The sequence below is a fragment of the Pseudophryne corroboree genome, chromosome 3 (genome assembly GCF_028390025.1).
Source record: "Pseudophryne corroboree isolate aPseCor3 chromosome 3, aPseCor3.hap2, whole genome shotgun sequence".
Lineage (NCBI taxonomy): Eukaryota > Metazoa > Chordata > Amphibia > Anura > Myobatrachidae > Pseudophryne > Pseudophryne corroboree.
Genome location: NC_086446.1, coordinates 5,504,044 through 5,529,923, shown reverse-complemented (window position 1 = coordinate 5,529,923; position 25,880 = coordinate 5,504,044). Strand labels below are relative to the sequence as shown.

Below are 25,880 nucleotides of genomic sequence, written 5' to 3'. Positions count from 1 at the left end.
GTAAAACACAGGGGGCACATCACCACAGGACATTAACACAGGGGGCACATCACCACAGGACAGTAACACACAGGGGGAACATCACCACAGGACAGTAACACACAGGGGGCACATCACCACAGGACAGTAACACACAGGGGGCACATCACCACAGGACAGTAACACACAGGGGGCACATCAACACAGGACAGTAACACACAGGGCGGCACAGGACAGTAACACAGGGGGGCACAGTACAGTAATACAGGGGGGAACAGGACAGTAATACAAGGGGGCACAGGGCAGTAACACAGGGGGCATAGGGGCAATGAGCACATGACACAGACAGAACAGGGGTATCACTACCTGTCAGGGGACATCACCAGCTGTACACAATGTAGCTGGCTGCACAGTGCCACCATAGGCCTCCCAGCATACACACACTCTGGGGACACTCACTACCATGGTAACAGGAAGTCTGGTCACTAAGGGGTTACCATGCAGAGCAGTCACCGCGGGGGAGGGGGATCCTGCACTCATATACCGCCCCCTATATCACTAATCATCCCCCACACACACAGCTGGGAACCCCAGGCCGGAGCCCTCTGCAGCGGTACACCTCCGGAGCCCGGGACACGCCACTTCCGCTCTGTGCGTTCCACCCTACTTCCGCGTTCCCGCTCACTTCCGGCCCGTGCGGTCCACCACTCATTCATCCTGTGCGTTCCACTCCACTTCCGCGTAACACCTTACATCCGGCCTAATCCCCGCCCCCTGTGCACCATAACAACATCCGGATCTCTAGGTGAGAAGGAGCAGAGAGGAGACATCAGGTAATGGTGCTATATATTATTATTATTATACAGGAGGAGCAGCCTGTGTATTATTAGTATTAAACAGGGGGAGCAGCCCGTGGTGTCCTGTTATTATTATTATACAGGGGTCTGAGTCTGTGGTGTACTATTGTTATTACTATACAGGAGGCGCAGCCTGTGGTGTCCTGTTGTTGTTATTATTATTATACAGGAGGAGCAGCCTGTGGTGACCTGGTATTATTACAATACAGGTGGGGCAGCCTGTGGTGTCCATTTGTTGTTATTATTATTATTGTTATACAGGAGGAGCGGCCTGTGGTGTCGTTGTTGTTGTTATTATTATTCAGGAGTAGCAGTCTGTGGTGTCATGTTATTATTATACAGGAGGAGCGGCCTATGGTGTCCTGTTATTATTATTGTTATACAGGAGGAGCGGCCTGTGATGTCCTGATTATTATTATTATTATTATTATTATACAGGAGGAGCAGCCCGTGGTGTCCTGTTATTATTATTATACAGGAGAAGCAGCCTGTGGTGTCCTGTTGTTATTATTATTATACAGGAGTAGCAGCCTGTTGTGTCAAGTTATTATTATTATTATTATTATTATTATTATTATACAGGAGGAGCAGCCAGTGGTGTCCTGTTGTAGTTGTTGTTGTTGTTATTATTATTATTATTATTATTATTATTATTATTATACAGGAGGAGAAGCCTGTGGTGTCCTGGTATTATTATAATACAGGTGGAGCAGCCTGTGGTGTCCTGTTGTTTGTTGTTGTTGTTGTTGTTATTATTATTATACAGGAGGAGCAGCCTGTGGTGTCCTGTTGTTGTTGTTGTTGTTGTTATTATTATTATTATTATTATTATTATTATTATTATTATTATTATACAGGAGTAGCAGTCTGTGGTGTCCTGTTATTATTATTATACAGGAGGAGTGGCCTGTGGTCTCCTGTTATTATTATTGTTATACAGGAGGAGCGGCATGTGGTGTCGTTGTTATTGTTGTTGTTGTTATTATTATTCAGGAGTAGCAGTCTGTGGTGTCATGTTATTATTATTATACAGGAGGAGCGGCCTGTGGTGTCCTGTTATTATTATTGTTATACAGGAGGAGCGGCCTGTGATGTCCTGATTATTATTATTATACAGGGGGAGCAGCCTGTTGTGTCCTGTGATTATTTTTATACAGGGGGAGCAGCCCCGTGGCGTCATGTCATTATTATTGTACAGGTGGAGCAGCCTGTGGTGTGTTGTTGTTGTTGTTTGTTGTTATTATTATAATACAGGAGGAGCAGCCTGTGGTGTCTTATTATTATTATTATTATTATTATTATTATTATTGTACAGGGGGATCAGCCAGTGGTGTCCTGTTGTTGTTATTATTATTATACAGTAAGAGCAGCCTGTTGTTGTTGTTGTTATTATTATACAGGTGGGAGTGAATTTTGGTGTCCTGTTATTATACAGGGGAAGCAGTCTGTGGTGTTCTGTTATTGATTCTTAGACACACTGATCATGATTCTATGGCTGGTGGGACAGGTGATAGTTACTGGTCTCTCAGTGTTAAATATTATATGTTACATGTATTATATGTACAGTATTGTATTTTTTCCTAGGCACTCAAGCTGTGAAGTAACGGAGGCTTTAGTTGTACCTCCTGTATTCTCCCTGATTCTTTGAGAATGGACACAGACAGACATCAGAAGATGGAGAGAATAATAAATCTCTCCCTAGAGATCATCTACCTGCTGACTGGGGAGGTGAGGGGATATCTGAGTATCACAGTGACATCACATATCTATAGTAATAATACAGGGACATGACTGGGGAGGTGAGGGGATCTGGGAGTATCACAGTGACATCACTTATATCTATAGTAATAATACAGGGACATGACTGGGGAGGTGAGGGAATCCTGCAGAGTTTGCAGTGATATCTGAAGTCTCCCCTAATAAACAGGATTATGCAGTAGTGAAGAAGACAAGGGATTTTGAGACACCCAGCAGCCGTCTCCGAGTGACAGGATTGCTGAGCAGGATCCAGAGTCCCATCACGGTGCCTCCACATCACTCTCTGATACATGAGAGACGCAATGACCAGAAGATCCTGGAAATCACCAACAAGATCATTCAGCTGCTGACTGGAGAGGTGACTGCTGGGAATGGGACATTATACAGTAACACCAGGGGATGTGTCTGGGTGATGACCGGAGAGGTGACTGCTGGGAATGGGACCTTATACAGTAACACCGGAGGATGTGTCTGGGTGATGACTGGAGAGGTGACTGCTGGGAATGGGACATTACACAGTAACACCAGGGGATGTGTCTGGGTGATGACTGGAGAGGTTACTGCTGGGAATGGGACATTATACAGTAACACCAGGGGACGTGTCTGGGTGATGACTGGAGAGGTGACTGCTGGGAATGGGACATTATACAGTAAAACGGGAAACGTGTCTGGGTGATGACTGGAGAGGTGACTGCTGGGAATGGGACATTATACAGTAACACCAGGGGATGTGTCTGGGTGATGACCGGAGAGGTGACTGCTGGGAATGGGACCTTATACAGTAACACCGGGGGATGTGTCTGGGTGATGACTGGAGAGGTGACTGCTGGGAATGGGACATTACACAGTAACACCAGGGGATGTGTCTGGGTGATGACTGGAGAGGTTACTGCTGGGAATGGGACATTATACAGTAACACCAGGGGACGTGTCTGGGTGATGACTGGAGAGGTGACTGCTGGGAATGGGACATTATACAGTAACACGGGAAACGTGTCTGGGTGATGACTGGAGAGGTGACTGCTGGGAATGGGACATTATACAGTAACACCAGGGGATGTGTCTGGGTGATGACTGGAGAGATGACTGCTGGGAATGGGGCATTATACAGTAACACCGGGGGATGTGTCTGGGTGATGACTGGAGAGGTGACTGCTGGGAATGGGACATTATACAGTAACACCAGGGGACGTGTCTGGGTGATGACTGGAGTGGTGACTGTTGGGAATGGGTCATTATACAGTAACACCAGGGGATGTGTCTGGGTGATGATTGGAGAGGTGACTGCTGGGAATGGGGCATTATACAGTAACACCAGGGGGATGTGTCTGGGTGATGATTGGAGAGGTGACTGCTGGGAATGGGACATTATACAGTAACACCAGGGGATGTGTCTGGATGGTGACTGCTGGGAATGGGACATTATACAGTAACACCAGGGGATGTGTCTGGGTGATGACTGTATCACTGTGTGTGTCAGTTGTCTATAAGGTGTCAGGATGTCACTGTCTATGTTTCCATGCAGGAGGGGGAGTATATAGATGAACACAGGTTTCTGTACAAGGACGTGATGATGGAGAATCACTGGCCCCTCACATCACTGGGTAAGAGGAGACTGTCATGTATTGTACAGGGGAGAGCAGGTATGGGGGCCCCTATATACACACATTATCTGATAATCACATATATACACTGTACTCAGTCACTGTGTGTCTCCTACAGATGGACCCAGTAACAGAGATACCCCAGAGAGTTGTCCCCGTCCTCTGTATTCCCAGGATTGTACAGAGGAGAATCACAGGACCCCACAGGAGGATCAGGTAGGTGGGATTTAGGGTCTCACCAGGGCCACAACAGAAATCTAGGGGCCCGGTGCAGTGATATCCTCCCCAGATTATATGTGTTTATGTGTGTGTGTGTGTATATATATATATATATATATATATATATATATAAATTTCTCCAACTCCGGCACTCCGCTGACATAAATCTCATACTGCACCCGGTGCCTTCCTCATGTAAACCTGCACGGCTCCACGTAATATAGCCCTCCAATGGCGGCACTCCAGGGTTCAAGAAAAAATGACACAAGTCGGCTGTTTAAGGCAACGTTTCAGCGCCGTTCAGCGCTTTTATCAAGCCAGTAACTGGCTTGATAAAAGCGCTGAACGGCGCTGAAACGTTGCCTTAAACAGCCGACTTGTGTCATTTTTTCTTGAACCCTGGAGTGCCGCCATTGGAGGGATATATATATATATATATATATGTATATATGTATATATATGTGTATATATATATATATATATATTTCTCTGACGTCCTAGTGGATGCTGGGGACTCCGTAAGGACCATGGGGAATAGCGGCTCCGCAGGAGACTGGGCACAAATAGAAAGCTTTAGGACTACCTGGTGTGCACTGGCTCCTTCCCCTATGACCCTCCTCCAGACCTCAGTTAGATCTTTGTGCCCGGCTGAACTGGATGCAAACTAGGGGGCTCTCCTGAGCTTCTTAGAAAGAAAGTTAGATTTAGGTTTTTTATTTTCAGTGAGACCTGCTGGCAACAGGCTCACTGCTACGAGGGACTAAGGGGAGAAGAAGCGAACCTGCCTGCTTGCAGCCAGCTTGGGCTTCTTAGGCTACTGGACACCATTAGCTCCAGAGGGATCAAACACAGGCCCAGCCTCGGACTCCAGTCCCAGAGCTGCGCCGCCGGCCCCCTTACAGAGCCAGAAGCAAGAAGTGGTCCAGAAAATCGGCGGCAGAAGACATCAGTCTTCATCAAGGTAGCGCACAGCACTGCAGCTGTGCGCCATTGCTCCTCATGCACACCTCACACTGCGGTCACTGATGGGTGCAGGGCGCTAGGGGGGGCGCCCTGAGCTGCAATATTAACACCTTGGCTGGCAAAAATACATCACATATAGTCCCCAGGGCTATATGGGTGTACATTAACCGCTGCCAGATTTCCAAAAAAAGCGGGAGAAAAGTCAGCCGAAAAGGGGGCGGAGCTATCTCCCTCAGCACACTGGCGCCATTTTCCCTCACAGCTCCGCTGGAAGGACGTCTCCCTGACTCTCCCCTGCAGTCCTGCACTACAGAAAAGGGTAAAAAAGAGAGGGGGGCACTATTAGGCGCAGTATTAAATATAACAGCAGCTATAGGGGAAAACACTCTATATAGTGATATCCCTGTGTATATATAGCGCTCTGGTGTGTGCGGGCATACTCTCCCTCTGTCTCCCCAAAGGGCTAGTGGGGTCCTGTCCTCTATCAGAGCATTCCCGGTGTGTGTGCTGTGTGTCGGTACGGCTGTGTTGACATGTATGAAGAGGAAAATGATGTGGAGGCGGAGCAATTGCCGGTAAATGTGATGTCACCCCCTACGGGGTCGACACCTGAGTGGATGGGCTTATGGAAGGAATTACGTGAAAGTGTCAACTCTTTACATAAGAAGTTTGACGACATGGAACAGCCGGCTTCTCAGCTTGTGACTGTCCAGGCGTCTCAAAGGCCATCAGGGGCGCTAAAATGCCCGCTACCTCAGATGGCAGATACAGACGTTGACACGAATACCGACTCCAGTGTCGACGACGGGGAGACAAATGTAACTTCCAGTAGGGCCACATGTTACATGATTGAGGCAATTAAAAATGTTTTACACATTTCTGATAATACCCCAGGTACCACAAGAAAGGGTATTATGTTTGGTGAGAGAAAACTACCTGTAGTTTTTCCTGCATCTGAGGAATTAAATGAAGTGTGTGAGGAAGCGTGGATTTCTCCCGATAAAAAACTGATAATTCCTAAGAGGTTATTGGCAGCGTACCCTTTCCCGCCAGAGGATAGGGCACGTTGGGAAACACCCCCTAGGGTGGATAAAGCGCTCACACGCTTGTCCAAACAGGTGGCACTACCGTCCCCGGATACGGCCGCCCTTAAGGAACCTGCTGATAGAAAGCAGGAAACTATCCTAAAGTGTATATACACACACACTGGTGTTATACTGCGACCAGCGATCGCCTCAGCCTGGATGTGCAGTGCTGGGGTGGCATGGTCAGACTTCCTGACAGAAAATATTGATACCCTGGATAGGGACAGTATATTACTGACTTTAGAGCATATAAAGGATGCACTTTTATACATGCGTGATGCACAGAGGGATATTTGCCGGCTGGCATCAAGAGTAAGTGCTATGTCCATTTCCGCCAGGAGAGGGTTATGGACTCGGCAGTGGTCAGGTGATGCCGATTCTAAAAGGCATATGGAAGTATTGCCTTATAAAGGGGAGGAGTTATTTGGGGTAGGTCTGTCGAACCTGGTTTCCACGGCAACTGCTGGGAAATCCATGTTTTTACCCCAGGTTACCTCACAGCAAAAGAAGACACCGTATTATCATACACAGTCCTTTCGGCCCCATAAGGGCAAGAGGGCGAGAGGCTCCTCTTTTCTGCCACGTGGCAAAGGTAGAGGAAAAAAGCTGCAGCAAACAGCCAGTTCCCAGGAACAGAAGTCCTCCCCCGCTTCCGCCAAGTCCTCAGCATGACGCTGGAGCTCTACAGGCGGACTCAGGTACGGTGGGGGCCCGTCTCAAGAATTTCAGCACACAGTGGGCTCGCTCACAGGTAGATCCCTGGATCCTGCAGGTAGTATCTCAGGGGTACAAATTGGAATTCGAGACGTCTCCCCCCCGCCGTTTCCTAAAATCTGCCTTACCGACAACTCCCTCCGACAGGGAGGCGGTGTTAGAGGCTATTCACAAGCTGTATTCCCAGCAGGTGATAACCAAGGTACCCCTCCTGCAACAAGGAGAGAGGTATTATTCCACGATGTTTGTGGTACCGAAACCGGACGGTTCGGTGAGACCCATTTTAAATCTGAAGTCATTGAACACTTACATAAAGAAGTTCAAATTCAAGATGGAATCGCTGAGAGCGGTTATCTCGAGCCTGGAGGAAGGGGATTATATGGTGTCTCTGGACATCAAGGATGCTTACCTACATGTCCCCATTTACCCTTCTCACCAGGGGTACCTCAGGTTTGTGGTACAGGACTGCCACTATCAGTCCCAGACGCTGCCGTTTGGGTTATCCACGGCACCGCGGGTCTTTACCAAGGTAATGGCCGAAATGATGATACTCCTTCGAAGGAAGGGAGTTTTAATTATCCCGTACTTGGACGATCTCCTGATAAGGGCGAGATCCAAGGAGCAGTTGGTAGTCGGGGTAGCACTATCTCAAGAAGTGTTACAACAGCATGGTTGGATTCTCAATGTTCCAAAATCACAGCTGATCCCGATGACGCGTCTTTTGTTCCTAGGGATGATTCTGGACACAGACCAGAAAAAGGTATTTCTTACAGAGGAGAAAGCCAGGGAGTTATCCGATCTAGTCAGAAAACTCCTAAAACCAGGTCAGGTATCGGTGCTTCAATGCACAAGGGTCCTGGGAAAAATGGTAGCTTCTTACGAAGCAATTTCATTCGGCAGATTCCACGCAAGAACTTTCCAGTGGGACCTGCTGGACAAATGGTCCGGATCGCATCTTCAGATGCATCAGCGGATAACCCTGTCGCCACGGACAAGGGTGTCTCTCCTGTGGTGGCTGCAGAGTGCTCATCTTTTAGAGGGCCGCAGATTCGGCATTCAGGACTGGGTCCTGGTGACCACGGATGCCAGCCTTCGAGGCTGGGGAGCAGTCACACAGGGAAGAAATTTCCAGGGTCTGTGGTCAAGTCTGGAGACTTCACTTCACATAAATATCCTGGAGCTAAGGGCCATTTACAATGCCCTAAGCCAAGTGAGACCTCTGCTTCAGGACCAGCCGGTGCTGATCCAGTCAGACAACATCACGGCGGTCGCCCACGTAAACAGACAGGGCGGCACAAGAAGCAGGAGGGCGATGGCAGAAGCTGCAAGGATTCTCAGATGGGCGGAAAATCATGTGATAGCACTGTCAGCAGTGTTTATTCCGGGAGTGGACAACTGGGAAGCAGACTTCCTCAGCAGACACGACCTCCACCCGGGAGAGTGGGGACTTCACCCAGAAGTCTTCCACATGATTGTAAACCGTTGGGGACAACCAAAGGTGGACATGATGGCGTCCCGCCTCAACAAAAAACTAAAAAGATATTGCGCCAGGTCAAGGGACCCTCAAGCGATAGCTGTGGACGCTCTGGTGACGCCGTGGGTGTACCAGTCGGTTTATGTGTTCCCTCCTCTGCCTCTCATACCCAAGGTACTGAGAATTATAAGACGGAGAGGAGTAAGAACTATATTCGTGGCTCCGGATTGGCCAAGAAGGGCTTGGTACCCGGAACTTCAAGAGATGCTCACAGAGGATCCGTGGCCGCTACCTCTAAGACGGGACCTGCTCCAGCAGGGCCCCTGTCTGTTTCAAGACTTACCGCGGCTGCGTTTGACGGCATGGCGGTTGAACGCCGGATCCTGAAGGAAAAAGGCATTCCGGAGGAAGTCATCCCTACTTTGATAAAAGCCAGGAAGGATGTAACCTCAAAGCATTATCACCGCATTTGGTGAAAAATATGTTGCGTGGTGCGAGGCCAGGAAGGCCCCGACGGAGGAATTTCAACTGGGTCGATTCCTGCATTTCCTGCAAACAGGAGTGTCTATGGGCCTCAAATTGGGATCCATTAAGGTTCAGATTTCGGCTCTGTCGATTTTCTTCCAGAAAGAACTGGCTTCAGTTCCTGAAGTTCAGACGTTTGTCAAGGGAGTGCTGCATATACAGCCTCCTTTTGTGCCTCCAGTGGCACCTTGGGATCTCAATGTAGTTTTGGGATTCCTCAAATCACATTGGTTTGAACCACTTCAATCTGTGGATTTAAAGTATCTCACGTGGAAGGTGGTCATGCTGTTGGCCCTGGCTTCGGCCAGGCGCGTGTTAGAATTGGCGGCTTTATCCTGTAAAAGCCCTTATCTGATTTTCCATACGGACAGGGCAGAATTGAGGACTCGTCCTCAGTTTCTCCCTAAGGTGGTTTCAGCGTTTCACCTGAATCAACCTATTGTGGTGCCTGCGGCTACGAAAGACTTGGAGGACTCCAAGTTGCTGGACGTTGTCAGGGCCCTGAAAATATGTTTCCAGGACGGCTGGAGTCAGAAAATCTGACTCGCTATTTATCCTGTACAGACCTTTGCTCGCTGGATTTGTAGTACAATTCAGCTTGCGCATTCTGTGGCAGGCCTGCCACATCCAAAATCTGTAAAAGCCCACTCCACAAGGAAGGTGGGCTCATCTTGGGCGGCTGCCCGAGGGGTCTCGGCTTTACAACTTTGCCGAGCTGCAACTTGGTCAGGGTCAAATACCTTTGTAAAATTTTACAAATTTGACACCCTGGCTGAGGAGGACCTTGAGTTTCCTCATTCGGTGCTGCAGAGTCATCCGCACTCTCCCGCCCGTTTGGGAGCTTTGGTATAATCCCCATGGTCCTTACGGAGTCCCCAGCATCCACTAGGACGTCAGAGAAAATAAGAATTTACTCACCGGTAATTCTGTTTCTTGTAGTCCGTAGTGGATGCTGGGCGCCCATCCCAAGTGCGCATTGTCTGCAATACTTTTACATAGTTATTGTTAACTAATTGGGTTATTGTTGTGAACCATCTATTCAGAGGCTCCTCTGTTGTCATGCTGTTAACTGGGTTTCATATCACGAGTTATACGGTGTGATTGGTGTGGCTGGTATGAGTCTTACCCGGGATTCAAAATCCTTCCTTATTGTGTCCGCTCTTCCGGGCACAGTATCCTAACTGAGGTTTGGAGGAGGGTCATAGGGGGAGGAGCCAGTGCACACCAGGTTGTCCTAAAGCTTTACTTTTGTGCCCAGTCTCCTGCGGAGCCGCTATTCCCCATGGTCCTTACGGAGTCCCCAGCATCCACTACGGACTACGAGAAATAGAATTACCGGTGAGTAAATTCTTTTCTCTATCGTCCTAAGTGGATGCTGGGGTTCCTGAAAGGACCATGGGGAATAGCGGCTCCGCAGGAGACAGGGCACAAAAAAGTAAAGCTTTACTAGGTCAGGTGGTGTGCACTGGCTCCTCCCCCTATGACCCTCCTCCAGACTCCAGTTAGATTTTGTGCCCGAACGAGAAGGGTGCAATCTAGGTGGCTCTCCTAAAGAGCTGCTTAGAGAAAGTTTAGTTTAGGTTTTTTTCTTTACAGTGAGTCCTGCTGGCAACAGGATCACTGCAACGTGGGACTTAGGGGGAAAGTAGTAAACTCACCTGCATGCAGAGTGGATTTGCTGCTTGGCTACTGGACACCATTAGCTCCAGAGGGATCGAACACAGGCCCAGCCGTGGAGTCCGGTCCCGGAGCCGCGCCGCCGACCCCCTTGCAGATGCTGAAGCGTGAAGAGGTCCGGAAACCGGCGGCTGAAGACTCCTCAGTCTTCATAAGGTAGCGCACAGCACTGCAGCTGTGCGCCATTTTCCTCTCAGCACACTTCACTGGGCAGTCACTGAGGGTGCAGAGCGCTGGGGGGGGGCGCTCTGAGAGGCAAATATAAACCTTATACAAGGCTAAAAATACCTCACATATAGCCCATAGGGGCTATATGGAGATATTTAACCCCTGCCTGACTGGAAAAATAGCGGGAGAAGAACCCGCCGAAAAAGGGGCGGGGCCTATCTCCTCAGCACACGGCGCCATTTTCTGTCACAGCTCCGCTGGTCAGAACGGCTCCCAGGTCTCTCCCCTGCACTGCACTACAGAAACAGGGTAAAACAGAGAGGGGGGGCACATTAATGGCTATATATATATATATTAAAGCAGCTATAAGGGAGCACTTAATATAAGGATATCCCTTGTATATATAGCGCTTTGTGGTGTGTGCTGGCAGACTCTCCCTCTGTCTCCCCAAAAGGGCTAGTGGGTCCTGTCTTCATTAGAGCATTCCCTGTGAGTTTGCGGTGTGTGTCGGTACGTGGTGTCGACATGTATGAGGACGATATTGGTGTGGAGGCGGAGCAATTGCCAAATATGCAGATGTCACCCCCCAGGGGGTCGACACCAGAATGGATGCCTTTATTTGTGGAATTACGTGATGGTTTATCTTCCCTTAAACAGTCAGTTGAGGACATGAGGCGGCCGGACAATCAATTAATGCCTGTCCAGGCGCCTCAAACACCGTCAGGGGCTGTAAAACGCCCTTTGCCTCAGTCGGTCGACACAGACCCAGACACGGGCACTGATTCCAGTGACGACGGTAGAAATTCAAACGTATTTTCCAGTAGGGCCACACGTTATATGATTTTGGCAATGAAGGAGACGTTACATTTAGCTGATACTACAGATACCGTAAAACAGGGTATTATGTATGGTGTGAAAAAACTACAAACAGTTTTTCCTGAATCAGAAGAATTAAATGACGTGTGTGATGAAGCGTGGGTTGCTCCTGATAAAAAGTTGATAATTTCAAAAAAGTTATTGGCATTATACCCTTTCCCGCCAGAGGTTAGGGCGCGCTGGGAAACACCCCCTAAGGTGGACAAGGCGCTCACACGCTTATCCAAACAAGTGGCGTTACCCTCTCCTGAGACGGCCGCACTTAAGGATCCATCAGATAGAAAGATGGAAGTTATTCAAAAGAATATATACACACATGCAGGTGTTATACTACGACCAGCTATAGCAACTGCCTGGATGTGCAGTGCTGGAGTAGTTTGGTCAGAATCCCTGATTGAAAATATTGATACCCTAGATAGGGACAATGTTTTACTGTCGTTAGAACAAATAAAGGATGCATTTATCTATATGCGTGATGCACAGAGGGATATTTGCACACTGGCATCTCGGGTGAGTGCTATGTCCATTTCAGCCAGAAGAGCCTTATGGACACGACAGTGGACAGGCGATGCGGATTCAAAACGTCACATGGAGGTTTTGCCGTATAAAGGGGAGGAGTTATTTGGAGTTGGTCTATCAGACTTGGTGGCCACGGCTACTGCCGGGAAATCCACTTTTTTACCTCAAGTCACTCCCCAACAGAGAAAGGCACCGACCTTTCAACCGCAGCCTTTTCGCTCCTACAAAAATAAGAGAGCAAAGGGCTTGTCGTACCTGCCACGAGGCAGAGGAAGAGGGAAGAGACACCAACAGGCAGCTCCTTCCCAGGAACAGAAGCCCTCCCCGGCTCCTGCAAAAACCTCAGCATGACGCTGGGGCCTCTCAAGCGGACTCGGGGACAGTGGGGGGCCGTCTCAAAAATTACAGCGCGCAGTGGGCTCACTCGCAGGTAGACCCCTGGATCCTGCAGATAATATCTCAGGGGTACAGGTTGGAATTAGAGACGGATCCTCCTCATCGTTTCCTGAAGTCTGCCTTACCAACCGTCTCTTCCGAAAGGGAGAGGGTGTTGGAAGCCATTCACAAGCTGTACGCTCAGCAGGTGATAGTCAAAGTACCCCTATTACAACAAGGAAAGGGGTATTATTCCACTCTATTTGTGGTACCGAAGCCGGATGGCTCGGTAAGGCCTATTCTAAATCTGAAGTCCTTGAACCTCTACATAAAAAAGTTCAAGTTCAAGATGGAGTCACTCAGAGCAGTGATAGCGAACCTGGAAGAAGGGGACTTTATGGTATCCTTGGACATCAAGGATGCGTATCTACACGTTCCGATTTACCCCGCACACCAGGGGTACCTCAGGTTCATTGTTCAAAACTGTCACTATCAGTTTCAGACGCTGCCGTTCGGATTGTCCACGGCGCCTCGGGTCTTTACCAAGGTAATGGCCGAGATGATGATTCTTCTTCGAAGAAAAGGCGTATTAGTTATCCCATACTTGGACGATCTCCTAATAAGGGCAAGGTCCAGAGAACAGCTGGAGACAGCTTTAGCACTATCTCAAGAGGTGCTAAGACAACACGGGTGGATTCTGAATATTCCAAAATCCCATTTAATCCCGACAACTCGTCTGCTGTTCCTAGGAATGATTCTGGACACGGTTCAGAAAAAGGTTTTCCTTCCAGAGGAAAAAGCCAAGGAGTTATCCGATCTGGTCAGGAACCTCCTAAAACCAGGAAAAGTGTCGGTACATCAATGCACAAGAGTCCTGGGAAAAATGGTGGCTTCTTACGAAGCAATTCCATTCGGCAGATTCCATGCAAGAATATTCCAAAGGGATCTGTTGGACAAATGGTCAGGGTCGCATCTGCAGATGCACCTGCGAATAACCCTGTCACCAAAGACAAGGGTGTCACTTCTGTGGTGGTTGCAGAAGGCTCACCTATTAGAAGGCCGCAGATTCGGCATTCAGGATTGGATCCTGGTGACCACGGACGCCAGCCTGAGAGGCTGGGGAGCAGTCACACAAGGAAGAAACTTCCAGGGAGTATGGACGAGTCTGGAAAAGTCTCTTCACATAAACATTCTGGAACTAAGAGCAATCTACAATGCTCTAAGCCAGGCGGAACTTCTCCTGCAAGGAAAGCCGGTGTTGATTCAGTCGGACAACATCACGGCGGTCGCCCATGTAAACAGGCAGGGCGGCACAAGAAGCAGGAGTGCAATGGCAGAAGCTGCCAAGATTCTTCGCTGGGCGGAGAATCACGTGATAGCACTGTCAGCAGTGTTCATCCCGGGCGTGGACAACTGGGAAGCAGACTTCCTCAGCAGACACGATCTTCATCCGGGAGAGTGGGGTCTACATCCAGAAGTCTTCAACATGTTAATAGACCGTTGGGAAAGACCAATTGTAGACATGATGGCGTCTCGCCTCAACAAGAAACTGGACAAATATTGCGCCAGGTCAAGAGATCCACAGGCAATAGCTGTGGACGCACTGGTAACTCCTTGGGTGTACCAGTCAGTGTATGTGTTTCCTCCTCTGCCGCTCATACCAAAGGTATTGAAGATCATACGGCAAAGAAGAGTAAGAACAATACTAGTGGTTCCGGATTGGCCGAGAAGGACTTGGTATCCGGAACTTCAAGAGATGCTCACGGACGAACCGTGGCCTCTACCTCTGAGAAGGGACCTGCTACAGCAGGGTCCCTGTCTTTTTCAAGACTTACCGCGGCTGCGTTTGACGGCATGGCGGTTGAACGCCAGATCCTAAAAGGGAAAGGCATTCCAGAAGAAGTCATTCCTACCTTGATTAAGGCACGGAAGGAAGTCACCGTGAAACATTATCACCGCATTTGGCGAAAATATGTAGCGTGGTGCGAGGATCGGAGGGTTCCGACGGAGGAATTCCAACTGGGTCGTTTCCTACATTTCCTGCAATCAGGATTATCTATGGGTCTCAAATTGGGATCCATTAAGGTTCAAATTTCGGCCCTGTCAATATTCTTCCAAAAAGAATTGGCCTCTGTCCCTGAGGTCCAGACTTTTGTCAAGGGAGTACTGCATATACAGCCTCCTGTGGTGCCTCCGGTGGCACCGTGGGATCTAAATGTAGTTTTAGATTTCCTCAAATCCCATTGGTTTGAACCATTGAAAAAGGTGGATTTGAAATATCTCACATTGAAAGTGACTATGTTACTAGCCCTGGCCTCTGCCAGGAGAGTATCTGAATTGGCGGCTTTATCTTATAAAAGTCCTTATCTAATCTTCCATTCGGATAGGGCAGAACTGCGGACTCGTCCGCATTTTCTCCCTAAAGTGGTATCAGCATTTCATCTGAACCAACCTATTGTGGTGCCTGCGGCCACTAGCGACTTGGAGGACTCCAAGTTGTTGGACGTTGTCAGAGCCTTAAAAATATACATTGCAAGGACGGCTGGAGTCAGAAAATCTGACTCGCTGTTTATATTGTATGCACCCAACAAGTTGGGCGCACCTGCTTCTAAGCAGTCGATTGCTCGTTGGATTTGTAACACAATTCAACTTGCACATTCTGTGGCAGGCCTGCCACAGCCTAAAACTGTTAAAGCCCACTCCACAAGGAAGGTGGGCTCATCTTGGGCGGCTGCCCGAGGGGTCTCGGCATTACAACTCTGCCGAGCAGCTACGTGGTCGGGGGAGAACACGTTTGTAAAATTTTACAAATTTGATACCCTGGCAAAGGAGGACCTGGAGTTCTCTCATTCGGTGCTGCAGAGTCATCCGCACTCTCCCGCCCGTTTGGGAGCTTTGGTATAATCCCCATGGTCCTTTCAGGAACCCCAGCATCCACTTAGGACGATAGAGAAAATAAGAATTTACTTACCGATAATTCTATTTCTCGGAGTCCGTAGTGGATGCTGGGCGCCCATCCCAAGTGCGGATTATCTGCAATACTTGTACATAGTTATTGTTAACTAATTCGGGTTATTGTTAAGGAGCCATCTTTAAGAGGCCCTTTCTGTTGTCATACTGTTAACTGGGTTTAGATCACAAGTTGTACGGTGTGATTGGTGTGGCTGGTATGAGTCTTACCCGGGATTCAAAATGCCTCCCTTATTGTGTATGCTCGTCCGGGCACAGTACCTAACTGGAGTCTGGAGGAGGGTCATAGGGGGAGGAGCCAGTGCACACCACCTGACCTAGTAAAGCTTTACTTTTTTGTGCCCTGTCTCCTGCGGAGCCGCTATTCCCCATGGTCCTTTCAGGAACCCCAGCATCCACTACGGACTCCGAGAAATAGAATTATCGGTAAGTAAATTCTTATTATTATATATATATATATATATATATATATATATATATATATATTTCTCTGACGTCCTAGTGGATGCTGGGACTCCGTCAGGACCATGGGGAATAGCGGCTCCGCAGGAGACAGGGCACAAAATTTAAAAGTTTGACCACTAGGTGGTGTGTACTGGCTCCTCCCCCTATGACCCTCCTCCAAGCCTCAGTTAGGTTTTTGTGCCCGTCCGAGCAGGGTGCAATCTAAAGAGCTGCTTAGAAAAAGTTTGTTAGGTTTTTTACTTTCAGTGAGTCCTGCTGGCAACAGGCTCACTGCAACGAGGGACTTAGGGGAGAAGAAGTGAACTCACCTGCGTGCAGGATGGATTTGCTTCTTAGGCTACTGGACACTAGCTCCAGAGGGACGATCACAGGTACAGCCTGGATGGGTCACCGGAGCCGCGCCGCCGACCCCCTTGCAGATGCCGAATAGAGAAGAGGTCCAGAAACCGGCGGCAGAAGACGTCTCAGTCTTCATAAGGTAGCGCACAGCACTGCAGCTGTGCGCCATTGCTCTCCGCACACTTCACCCCAGCGGTCACTGAGGGTGCAGGGCGCTGGGGGGGGCGCCCTGGGCAGCAATGTAATATACCTATTCTGGCTAAAATATATCACATATAGCCCCTGGGGCTATATGGATGTATTTAACCCCTGCCAGGTTCCAAAAAAAACGGGAGAAGAAGCCCGCCGAAAAGGGGGCGGGGCCTATTCTCCTCAGCACACAGCGCCATTTTCCTGCACAGCTCCGCTGCGAGGAAGGCTCCCAGGACTCTCCCCTGCACTGCACTACAGAAACAGGGTAAAAACAGAGAGGGGGGGGCACTTATTGGCGATATTTATAATATTTGAGCTGCTATAAAGGGAACACACTTATTAAGGTTGTCCCTATATATATTTATAGCGCTTGGGTGTGTGCTGGCAAACTCTCCCTCTGTCTCCCCAAAGGGCTAGTGGGGTCCTGTCTTCTATCAGAGCATTCCCTGTGTGTCTGCTGTGTGTCGGTACGTGTGTGTCGACATGTATGAGGACGATGTTGGCGTGGAGGCGGAGCAATTGCCTGTAATGGTATTGTCACCCCCTAGGGAGTCGACACCAGAATGGATGGCTTTGTTTATGGAATTACGGGATAGTGTCAGCACGCTACAAAAGTCGGTTGACGACATGAGACAGCCGGCAAACCAGTTAGTACCTGTCCAGGCGTCTCAGACACCGTCAGGGGCTGTAAAACGCCCTTTACCTCAGTTGGTCGACACAGACCCAGACACTGACACTGAATCCAGTGTCGACGGTGAAGAAACAAACGTATTTTCCAGTAGGGCCACACGTTATATGATCACGGCAATGAAGGAGGCTTTGCATATCTCTGATACTGCAAGTACCACAAAAAGGGGTATTATGTGGGGTGTGAAAAAACTACCGATAGTTTTTCCTGAATCAGAGGAACTGAATGAGGTGTGTGATGAAGCGTGGGTTACCCCCGATAGAAAACTGCTAATTTCAAAGAAGTTATTGGCATTGTACCCTTTCCCGCCAGAGGTTAGGGCGCGCTGGGAAACACCTCCTAGGGTGGATAAGGCGCTCACACGCTTATCAAAGCAAGTGGCGTTGCCGTCTCCTGATACGGCCGCCCTCAAGGATCCAGCTGATAGGAGGCTGGAGAATACATTAAAAAGTATATACACACATACTGGTGTTATACTGAGACCAGCGATCGCCTCAGCCTGGATGTGCAGTGCTGGCGTGGCTTGGTCGGAGTCACTGTCTGAAAATATTGATACCCTGGATAGGGACAGTATTTTACTGACTATAGAGCAGTTAAAGGATGCATTTCTTTATATGCGAGATGCACAGAGAGATATTTGCACTCTGGCATCAAGAGTAAGTGCGATGTCCATATCTGCCAGAAGAAGTTTATGGACGCGCCAGTGGTCAGGTGATGCGGATTCCAAACAACATATGGAAGTATTGCCGTATAAGGGGGAGGAATTATTTGGGATCGGTCTATCGGATCTGGTGGCCACGGCAACGGCCGGAAAATCCACCTTTTTACCCCAGGTCACCTCCCATCAGAAAAAGCCGCAGGCTTTTCAGCCGCAGTCCTTTCGTTCCTATAAGAACAAACGAGCAAAAGGACATTCCTATTTGCCCCGAGGCAAAGGAAAGGGTAAGAGACTGCAACAAGCAGCTCCTTCCCAGGAGCAGAAGCCCTCCCCGGCTTCTACAAAGGCCTCAGCATGACGCTGGGACCTTACAAGCAGACTCAGGGGCGGTGGGGGGTCGCCTCAAACATTTCAGCGCACAGTGGGCTCACTCGCAGGTGGACCCCTGGATCCTGCAGGTAGTATCTCAGGGTTACAGGTTGGAATTCGAGAAGTCCCCTCCTCGCCGTTTCCTAAAGTCTGCTTTGCCAACGTCTCCCTCCGACAGGGTGACGGTATTGGAGGCCATTCACAAGCTGTATTCTCAGCAGGTGATAGTCAAGGTACCCCTCATACAACAGGGACAGGGGTATTACTCCACGCTATTTGTGGTACCGAAGCCGGACGGCTCGGTAAGACCGATTCTAAATCTAAAATCTCTGAACCTGTACATACAAAAATTCAAGTTCAAGATGGAGTCACTCAGAGCAGTGATAGCGAATCTGGAAGAAGGGGATTTTATGGTGTCCTTGGACATCAAGGATGCTTACCTTCATGTTCCAATTTGCCCTTCACACCAAGGGTACCTCAGGTTCGTGGTACAAAACTGTAATTATCAGTTTCAGACGCTGCCGTTTGGATTGTCCACGGCACCCCGGGTCTTTACCAAGGTAATGGCCGAAATGATGATCCTTCTTCGAAGAGAAGGCGTCTTAATTATCCCTTACTTGGACGATCTCCTGATAAGGGCAAGATCCAGAGAACAGCTGGAGGTCGGAGTAGCACTAACCCAAGTAGTGCTCCAACAACACGGGTGGATTCTGAATTCTCCAAAATCCCAACTGATCCCGACGACACGTCTGTTGTTCCTAGGGATGATTCTGGACACTGTTCAGAAAAAGGTATTTCTTCCAGAGGAGAAAGCCAGGGAGTTATCCGATCTAGTCAGGAACCTCCTAAAACCAGGAAAAGTATCTGTGCATCAATGCACAAGAGTCCTGGGAAAAATGGTAGCTTCTTACGAAGCGATTCCATTCGGCAGATTCCATGCACAAACTTTTCAGTGGAATCTGCTGGACAAATGGTCCGGATCGCATCTGCAGATGCATCAGCGGATAAAATTGTCCACAAGGACAAGAGTGTCTCTGCTATGGTGGTTGCAGAGTGCTCATCTGTTAGAGGGCCGCAGATTCGGCATACAGAACTGGGTCCTAGTGACCACGGATGCCAGCCTGAGAGGCTGGGGAGCGGTCACACAGGGAAGAAACTTCCAGGGCGTCTGGTCAAGCCTGGAGACGTCTCTTCACATAAATATACTGGAGCTAAGAGCAATCTACAATGCTCTAAGCCTGGCAAAACCTCTGCTTCAGGGTCAGCCGGTGTTGATTCAGTCGGACAACATCACGGCAGTCGCCTACGTAAACAGACAGGGCGGCACAAGAAGCAGGAGGGCAATGGCAGAAGCTGCAAGGATTCTTCGCTGGGCAAAAAATCATGTGTTAGCACTGTCAGCTGTGTTCATCCCGGGAGTGGACAACTGGGAAGCAGACTTCCTCAGCAGACACGATCTGCACCCGGGAGAGTGGGGACTTCATCCAGAAGTCTTCCACATGATTGTGGTCCATTGGGAAAGACCAATGGTGGACATGATGGCGTCCCGCCTCAACAAAAAACTGGACAGGTATTGCGCCAGGTCAAGAGACCCTCAGGCAATAGCTGTAGACGCTCTGGTAACACCATGGGTGTACCAGTCAGTGTATGTGTTTCCTCCTCTGCCTCTCATACCAAAAGTACTGAGAATTATACGGCAAAGGGGAGTAAGAACGATACTCGTGGCTCCGGATTGGCCAAGAAGAACTTGGTACCCGGAACTTCAGGAGATGCTCACGGAAGATCCGTGGCCTCTACCTCTAAGACGGGACCTGCTTCAGCAGGGACCGTGTCTATTCCAAGACTTACCGCGGCTGCGTTTGACGGCATGGCGGTTGAACGCCGGATCCTAAGGAAAAAAGGCATTCCGGAAGAGGTCATCCCTACCCTGGTAAAAGCCAGGAAGGAGGTGACTGCACAACATTATCACCGCATTTGGAGAAAATATGTTGCGTGGTGTGAGGCCAGGAAGGCCCCGACGGAGGAATTTCAACTGGGTCGATTCCTACATTTCCTGCAAACAGGATTGTCTATGGGCCTCAAATTAGGGTCCATTAAGGTTCAAATTTCGGCCTTGTCGATTTTCTTCCAGAAAGAATTGGCTTCAGTTCCTGAAGTCCAGACTTTTGTAAAAGGAGTACTACATATACAGCCCCCGGTTGTGCCCCCAGTGGCACCGTGGGATCTTAATGTAGTTTTGGATTTTCTCAAATCCCATTGGTTTGAGCCACTCAAATCGGTGGATTTGAAATATCTTACATGGAAAGTAACCATGCTACTGGCCCTGGCTTCAGCCAGGAGAGTGTCAGAATTGGCGGCTTTATCATATAAAAGCCCATATCTGATTTTCCATTCGGACAGGGCAGAACTGCGGACGCGTCCTCAGTTTCTGCCTAAAGTGGTTTCAGCATTTCACCTGAACCAGCCTATTGTGGTGCCTGCGGCTACTAGCGATTTGGAGGATTCCAAGTTGCTGGACGTTGTCAGAGCATTGAAAATATATATTTCAAGGACGGCTGGAGTCAGAAAATCTGACTCGCTGTTTATACTGTATGCACCCAACAAACTGGGTGCTCCTGCTTCTAAGCAGACGATTGCTCGTTGGATTTGTAGCACAATTCAACTTGCACATTCTGTGGCAGGCCTGCCACAGCCAAAATCTGTCAAGGCCCATTCCACAAGGAAGGTGGGCTCATCTTGGGCGGCTGCCCGAGGGGTCTCGGCATTACAACTCTGCCGAGCAGCTACGTGGTCAGGGGAGAACACGTTTGTAAAATTCTACAAATTTGATACCCTGGCTAAGGAGGACCTGGAGTTCTCTCATTCGGTGCTGCAGAGTCATCCGCACTCTCCCGCCCGCTTGGGAGCTTTGGTATAATCCCCATGGTCCTGACGGAGTCCCAGCATCCACTAGGACGTCAGAGAAAATAAGATTTTACTTACCGATAATTCTATTTCTCGTAGTCCGTAGTGGATGCTGGGCGCCCATCCCAAGTGCGGATTGTCTGCAATACTTGTACATAGTTATTGTTACAAAAAAATCGGGTTGTTATTGTTGTGAGCCGTCTGTTCAGAGGCTCCTACGTTTTGTCATACTGTTAACTGGGTTCAGATCACGAGTTGTACGGTGTGATTGGTGTGGCTGGTATGAGTCTTACCCGGGATTCAAAATCCTTCCTTATTGTGTACGCTCGTCCGGGCACAGTATCCTAACTGAGGCTTGGAGGAGGGTCATAGGGGGAGGAGCCAGTACACACCACCTAGTGGTCAAACTTTTACATTTTGTGCCCTGTCTCCTGCGGAGCCGCTATTCCCCATGGTCCTGACGGAGTCCCAGCATCCACTACGGACTACGAGAAATAGATTTATCGGTAAGTAAAATCTTATTATATATATATATATATAATGTAGCAATTGGCGGCGCTCACGTCTCCAAAAAAATGGAAGACACAGGCGTACTCAAGGTCAACGTTTCAATGTTAGGAATGTTAGATGGACACCGGCTTTCTTCTGCCGTTTTTACAGTGTTATTGGAGTGCTGCTGCCACTGCTAATTAAAAAAAAATGCTGATAAAATATACATATATGTTATAAAATATTGTAACAAGCGACCCTCCACCAGACAAGACGCTGACACAGTTGTATGGAAGAAATGTAGACCATTTATTTCCACAGCATAGTAAACAGACTTTTTCACAGCAAGTTTCAATGGGTACCTTAATTAGGCCCCAGTTCACAAACAGCATGTACACACTCTCAGGCTCCCTGTCTCTAACCCACTGGCCCTACCTTCTATCACCTGGCCACTTGTTGGCATCAGGAGCCCTGAGCCCTCGCCCTAACGAGGTGTATAAAAGTGTGGCACAGGTGTGCCTGATTGCTCCAATACCTGGACCGCTGGACCGGACCTGCATGGATGGGATCTCATGTATGAAATTGCCGGGTATTTCTGTGTATCAACAACAATACAATACTATCATTTCTCTCACGTCGTAGAGAATGCTGGGATCCAATTTAGCACCATGGGGTATAGACGGGTCCGCAGGAGCCTTCGGCACTTTAAGACTTTTTAACAGTGTGAACTGGCTCCTCCCTCTATGCCCCTCCTCCAGACCTCAGTTTAGAAAATGTGCCCGGGAGACTGCACGCACACTAGTGGAGCTCTACAGAGTTCTGCTGAAAAAGACTTTAATAGTATCTCAAGGTTACTGAATCTTTATTTAAAAAGGTTCAAATTCAAGATGGAGTCCCTGAGAGCAGTGATCTCCAGCTTGGAGGAGAACGAATTTATGGTGTTGGTGGACATCAAGCCAGAATTTCGCTCCTGTGGTGGCTACAAAGTTCTCACCTCCTGGAGGAACGCAGGTTCGGGATTCAAGCCTGGATCCTAGTGACCACGGATGCAACTCTCTGAGGTTGGGGAGCAGTCACGCAAGTGGATAGCTCCCAAGGAAATGGTCAAGTCAAGAAACAATTCTTCACATAAACATTCTGGAGTTGAGAGCCGTCTACAACAGCCTTCAACAAGCGGCGCATCTTCTTCATGATCGTCCCATGCAGTTCCAGTCAGACAATGTAACAGCAGTAGCTTACATAAACCATCAGGGAGGAACAAAAAGCAGAGCGGCAATGGCAGAGGTGACCAAAATACTCGTCTGGGAAGAAATACATGCAAAAGCTCTGTCAGCATTCTTCATTCCGGGAGTGGACAACTGGGAAGCGGACTTCCTCGGCAGACAAGATCTCCATCCATGATAATGGGGCCTCCAACTAGAGGTTTTTGCGGCGGTAGCAAGTATTTGGTGCGTTCCTCAAGTAGACATGATGTCATCTCGTCTCAACAAAAAGCTTCAGAAATATTATTGCAGGTCGAGACCCACAAGCAATAGCAGTGGATGCACTGGTGACCTAGTGGGTATTCCAGTCTGTATATGTGTTCCCTCCACTTCCACGAATACCAAAAATTCTCAAGATCATAAGAAGAACAAAGGTTTGGGCAATACTCATTGCCCCAGTCTGGCCAAGGAGGGCTTGGAATCCAGATCTTCAGGAGTTGCTGATAGAAGATCCTCGGCCTCTTCCTCTTTGAGAGGACCTGCTTCAGCAGGGTCCGTTGGTTTATCAAGACTTACCGTGGCTACGTTTGACGGCATGGCTGTTGAGCGCCAGATCCTAGCCCGAAAGGGTATACCCAACTAAGTCATTCCCACACTTTTTCAGGCCAGGAAAGGAGTAACGTCTAGAAATTATCATCGCATTTGGAGAAAATGCGTCTCTTGGTATCAATCCAAGAATTCTCCTGTGGTGGAATTTCAATTAGGATGTCTTCTCCTATTTCTACAGGCTGGTGTGGATGCAGGTTTATGATTAGGATCTATGAAGGTCCAAATTTCGGCCTTGTTCATTTTCTTTCAGAGGCAGTTGGCTTCACTTCCTGAGGTTTAGACCATTTGTGCCTGCTGCGGCGCCATGGGATCTTAACGTGGTGTTGCAGTTCCTTAAATCAGATTGGTTTGAACCTCTACAGGAGGTGGAGTTAAAGTTTCTCACTTGGAAAGTGGTCATGCTGTTGGCCTTGACATCAGGCAGACGGGGTCTGAATTGGGGGCTTTGTCTCACAAGAGCTCTTATTTGATCTTTCATGAAGATAGGGTTGAACTTAGAACGCGTCAGCAATTTCTTCCAAAGGTTGTGTCTTCCTTCCATGTGATCCAACCTATTGTGGTGCCAGTGGCTTCTGACACCTCAGCTGTTTCAAAGTCCTTGGATGTCGTCAAGGCTTTGAGGACTTATATCACGAGAATATCTTGTATAAGGAAAACAGAAGCATTGTTTATCCTGTATGATCCCAACAAAATTGGGTGTCCTGCTTCTAAGCAGACTATTGCACGCTGGATCAGATGTACGATTCGGCATGCTCATTCCACAGCAGGATTGCCGTTACCGAGTTCGGTAACGGCCCACTCTATGAGGAAAGTGGGTTCTTCCTGGGCGGCTGCCCGGGGTGTCTCGGCTTTACAGGTTTACAGAGCAGATACTTGGTCAGGGGCAAACACGTTTGCTAAGTTTTACAAGTTTGACACCTTGGCTGCTGATGACCTTCAGTTTGGTCAGTCAGTTCTGCAGGAACATCTGCACCTTCCCGCCCATACTGGGAGCTTTGGTACATCCCCATGGTACTAAAATGGACCCCAGCATCCTCTAGGACGTAAGAGAAAATAGGATTTTAGTACCTACCGGTAAATCCTTTTCTCGTAGTCCGTAGAGGATGCTGGGCGCCCGCCCAGTGCTAATTTTTCCTGCATTATATTTTTTTTCTTCTTACACATCTTATCACGTGTTAAGTTGTTATTCAGCAGTTGATGTAAAGTTATTCATGCTCGTTGGCATGTGTTGAGTTGTATGGCATGTTGTGCGGCATGGTTGAACGGTGTGAGCTGGTGTGAATCTCGCCGCTAGCTTAATATTATCCTTCTATCGAAGTTGTCCGTCTCCTCTGGCACAGTTCCTATACTGAGGTCTGGACGAGGGGCATCTAGGGAAGAGCCAGTTCACACTGTTGAGACGTCTTAAAGTGCCGAAGGCTTCTGCAGACCCGTCTATACACCATGGTACTAAAATGGACCCCAGCATCCTCTACGGACTACGAGAAAAGGATTTACCGGTAGGTATATTAAAATCCTATTTTCCAACTGCCAGATAATCTTTGACACAACATTAGAGACGATCTGCTGTGTCCCAACACCTCCCTGGGCTTCCTCTTGGTGCTGGTCGCCTTAGCCCGGGGCACCCGAACTGTTGTGCCCTGTCCTGCAGACACCCGGGGTGGCATCCGGACTGGACTGCCACAATATATATATATATATATATATATATATATATAAGCGCAACGGAATTTCTGCACTATATAAGAGACTGTTTTCATATATATATGTATGTATGTATATCTTTCCTCCCACCCCCACACACACCACAGTCTGTGTCTCCCTCTTTCCTTCCTCCCACACACACCACAGTCTCTCTCCCCAATGACTCCATGCTGCATTCCCAGCTCCCCCACCCCGTCCCAAAGCCCTGTATCCACTCACCAGTCCACTCTTACCCCTATGCTGCACCGCGCAGCCAGTACCATGCGGACCTCACACCCCACCTGAAAAGGCCGGAGCATGGCGTGGGAATCCTGGCCAGTAGAGCTGCTGTCCCGTAACTGCCTGCAACAGAGCTGGACACAGAAGAGCAGGCGCAGACTCGCGCCACACAGTTCCTGTATCACGCTTTTAGTCACAGTGTTATCTGCTTCAGGTGATGACTGGAATCCTATGGCTTTAACTTGTGGCTGTGGCTGGAAACGAGGAGGCTGAATATAA

General features: G+C 48.7%; 1 protein-coding gene across 1 annotated transcript in view; it reads left to right on the top strand.

Annotated features, from left to right (window-relative positions):
- The first annotated feature begins 755 nt into the window (after positions 1–755).
- LOC135054501 (zinc finger protein 271-like) overlaps positions 756–25,880 on the top strand; it is a 42,071-nt gene continuing 16,946 nt past the window's right edge. Inside the window, exons 1-5 of the mRNA XM_063957620.1 lie at positions 756–812; positions 2,421–2,564; positions 2,764–2,952; positions 4,120–4,198; positions 4,317–4,414. Of these exons, the coding sequence (XP_063813690.1) occupies positions 2,487–2,564; positions 2,764–2,952; positions 4,120–4,198; positions 4,317–4,414 (444 nt within the window). The 5' untranslated portion in view covers positions 756–812; positions 2,421–2,486. The remainder of the gene's footprint in view (positions 813–2,420; positions 2,565–2,763; positions 2,953–4,119; positions 4,199–4,316; positions 4,415–25,880) is intronic.